The 3,739-nt window shown below is 42.3% G+C and overlaps 1 protein-coding gene across 1 annotated transcript; it reads right to left on the bottom strand.

The window, feature by feature from the left end:
- Positions 1 to 746: 746 nt before the first annotated feature.
- LOC144033791 (succinate receptor 1-like) lies at positions 747 to 3,531 on the bottom strand. The gene is made up of 2 exons (XM_077542128.1): positions 3,515 to 3,531; positions 747 to 2,327 (listed from the first exon to the last, which is right to left on the bottom strand). The coding sequence occupies exons 1-2, from the start codon at positions 3,529 to 3,531 to the stop codon at positions 1,349 to 1,351; spliced, it is 996 nt and encodes a 331-aa protein (XP_077398254.1). The 3' UTR covers positions 747 to 1,348.
- Positions 3,532 to 3,739: the final 208 nt, after the last annotated feature.

Genomic DNA, 3,739 nt, shown 5'->3' with positions numbered 1-3,739 from the left:
CGATATTTGTACTTAATATGCAGCCACTATAACAGCTCCATTGTTCATGACTTATTGAGCAATTACTTGGTGGGACCACTAGGGGGAGCGCCTCATAAGAGTGGTGGGGAAATGGACGCAAGTCTTCAGGCAAAGAAGACTTATCAGCTTATTTTTACTTGTGGAAGACATTTATCTGTTCGCAACTGACTCAGCTTTGCATACGTTTCTATGGAAAATGTGTATCTTCAATTTTAATGTTTTAAAACATTTTAATGTTTCGACATTGAAGTACACAAATTCTGAGGAATATTAATATTGAGTTCCTTGGATTTATTATTATTATTATTATTATTATTGTTATTATTATTATATATATATTTTTTTATGTTATTTACTTTGCAATGTTACACACAAAAATATGGTGTCACAGTTTATAAAATGAAGCAATTGACTATGAAACTGACTGATACGTTGCATGACAATAGTGTTTAAGAAAGACACAAATTTGTTCACAGAAAGTTGTCTCTGTTAAGAAAACATTCGTTTGTGTTTGTTGGAGAAAAAAAATACTCTAAAGTACTCACTGTGAAGAAGACACCAATTTTAATATTGTGTTTCAGTGATGGTACAAAAAAAAAAATTGTTCTAATTTAAAAAAAAAACATCAGTTTTTGTCATGAGTAGTTTGAACGTGGATTTATTGCCTGACCAATATATTGATAATCGCAATATCGTCCTATCGTGAGATAATTATTATCGTGAGCCTTGGATCGCATATTTGTACCGTATTGAGAGGTACCCAGAAGTTCCCACCCTCAATATACTGTACACACAATTCTGATACAAATTTAAATGTTACTGTAAAATGTATTCTAGTAACCACATACACAAACCCTTCCATTCAGTTATTCTTAAAATGTAAGCCTCACTCTGTTATTTGAATGAATCACAACACAGTACATTCTGTAAATTTGACTCCATTTCGAGTGGGGCCAAATGGACTCGGTTTTAGAGTAGGCTCGGATTTACACTAGGAAAAGAGTAAAATTAAATAAATAAATACATAAAGAAATAAAAGTCACTCAAGGGTTAATGTTGGAACTCACGACCTTCCGCTTGGGAGGCTGCCACACTACCACCTGAGATATGCCCCTCCAACCATTTTCTTACCTCCAAGAGACCAAAGACATGGTTTTTGGTCTCTTGGAGTTAGGAAGATTCCAGCTCAACACCAGCGATATACTAACACAAAGCAGGAGCTGTGTGGCTTAGGGAGTAGATTCTGTCTCCCAAGATGAAGGTCGTGAGTTTGTTTCTCAACCCTTGAGTGACTTTTATTTTATTTTTTTTGCGCTATGTGTGCTTTTCACACCGGTTCTCTTGGCTGCGTTGTCTTCCTGGCCAGCTTTCGGACTTTTGCGAATAGTAACTTTCGGAATTTGTCCCCCATGAGAAAGTAGAAGACTGGGTTGACTACGCTGTGCAAGAATGCCAGCGGCCGTGTCAAGATGTAGAGGCCCTCGATGTACATCCTTGTACACAAGCGCACCTCTGCCCAGTCCTGCCGCGATGCTATCCTGACGTTTCTCATCACATGGTACGGCGCGTACAGAACCAGAAACATAGCCGACGCCGAAGCCACAACCCTGAGAGCGTGCTTGTACTGCGCCGTCCGACGACGAAAAGCCGTCTCCTGGGTGCGCAGGAGCAGCGCGATCCTTTTGGAGAAACCGCAGAGTCCGAGCAGAGGTAGAATGTAGCCCGTGACGGTGAGCCCCACGCTGTAGCCCAACGCGCTGACGTCACCCTGGAGGCTGGCAAAGTCATTGCAGCGGCTCCAGTTCCCGCCCTGCAGGTCCTGGAGCATCAGCGCTATCATGGGGATCACTTCCACGTTGACGGCGAGCCAGCTCAAGCCGGTCACGACCAGCGCCGCCCGCGGCCTCAGCAGGAGGTGGTTCCGCGCCGGGTGGCGGACGAGCAAGAAGCGATCCATGCTCAGCCAGACCATAAACAGAATGGATGAGTAAAGGTTGACATGCAGGACGTAGCGGTTGATGACGCAAGCGTAGTAGCTGGTCTCTTTCTGGTGCATGGCGTAGAGGTAGGAGAGGCGCGGCAGCGTGCAGAGGAAGATGAGGTCCGAGATTGCCAGGTTGAAGAGGTAAACATGACAACTCTGCCACTTGGGCAGACAGAATAGGTAGCCGAGCACAACCATAAGATTCCCGGGAAAGCCGATGCAGAACTCGAGTCCGTAAGATGGCGACAGGTAGAATCTCTCCAGCACGTCATCTATCTCGGTGCAATTCAACACCTGGGAAGTAGACGGGAAACATGGCAGCCGTGAAATGGTCGCGCTTCACAAGAGCCTCAATTACCGACATATTCTTTTGTTTTGTATTTATGGCCTGGAAGTGTTTTTCATCTTAATATTTACTGTAATTAGGACGGTACTACTGCACTAGTTAAGGTTGGTTAATGGTTATAGACTACTGCACGTCAAATATTTACTGTGTTTCGGACGGTACTACTGCACTAGTTTAGGCTGGTTAACTCATTTACTCCCAACCATTTTCACGGAAGCAACCCTCTTCGCTCCCGGCTGTTTTACTGGATTTTGTCTGATTTTGCAAGGCCCACAGAATATTGTGTTCTATTACTATAAAAAAAATAGAACCTACCAAAATAGAGTCTCAGGGGAAAAATAAATAAATAAATAAAATATCTGTTTCCGTTTTGCAGGAGTTGCTCTGCTGCCAGCTGCTGGCCATTTTTGTAATATTACCATTGCTTCAAGCGTTCTCTTCAGTTCAGAGACTACATCAAAGCCTTCTGCATGCTCTAGCGCAAAAAGAAAAAAAAAAAGAAAAAAGATAAATACGTCTTTGGGACAATTGTAATATTTACAATAGAACGTATTTATATGTTTTTGTGAGCAAATGAGTTAATGGTTTTAGACTACTGCGCGTTCATACTTGCATAGCAATTTGTGCCACGTCGCTGATGTAGGATCAAAACTCCGTTGTACAGTAAACCGAGGACACATCTTGTGTTAAAATGACTGTTATAAGAAGCTAACGCTGATCTATTGCTAATGCAAAGCTGATCTATGCATTCAACAATGTATGAAATTAGCCTGACTTGGACATAATAGGCCAAGCATTCAAATGGTTTCCTCACAGAGTATTTTTAGACATAAACAAAACATTTACTTGGTTGCATAATTTCACACTTAGTGCTCAGGCATTTGTTTGCGTACAAGCCATTCAAGACGGTTTTCCATAACTTTAGCTTTCAAAACTCCCTCTTCAGACTGTAGAAACAAAAATGTCCTTTTGAATGAATGATTTACGGCAATTCAAATTGTGTGTGTTTAGCGTGGGCTCACCATTCCGCAGTCCAGCTGGAGTTCGTGAAAGCTCAAATAAGTTGTGCCCAAAGAAGTGTAGCGTGCAGCCAACCGACTGCAAAGTGGAAACGGTAAACAGAGTGCTGCAGGTATGACTGACGTTTATAGGCCTGTGTTGGAAAAAAAAAAAAAAACATCCGCACACAACGATGAAGACACACAGGAAGTGTGTCACATTTCTGAGCACCAAAACACAAGCCCATATTTAATGTCGATACAGAGAATAACAGCCAGGTGTTGACTTTCGTTTGAAAGGGCTTGTGTCAAGTGCTTTTCACGGCAATTGCACAACTCGGGAGATTGATTCGGACGTGCGATCCACTGCATATTTTGGCAACAATGCCG

Source organism: Festucalex cinctus, chromosome 13, assembly GCF_051991245.1.
Source record: "Festucalex cinctus isolate MCC-2025b chromosome 13, RoL_Fcin_1.0, whole genome shotgun sequence".
Taxonomy (NCBI): Eukaryota; Metazoa; Chordata; class Actinopteri; order Syngnathiformes; family Syngnathidae; genus Festucalex; species Festucalex cinctus.
The sequence above is the reverse complement of the archived record's forward strand: the minus strand, read 5'-3'. Positions and strand labels throughout refer to the sequence as shown.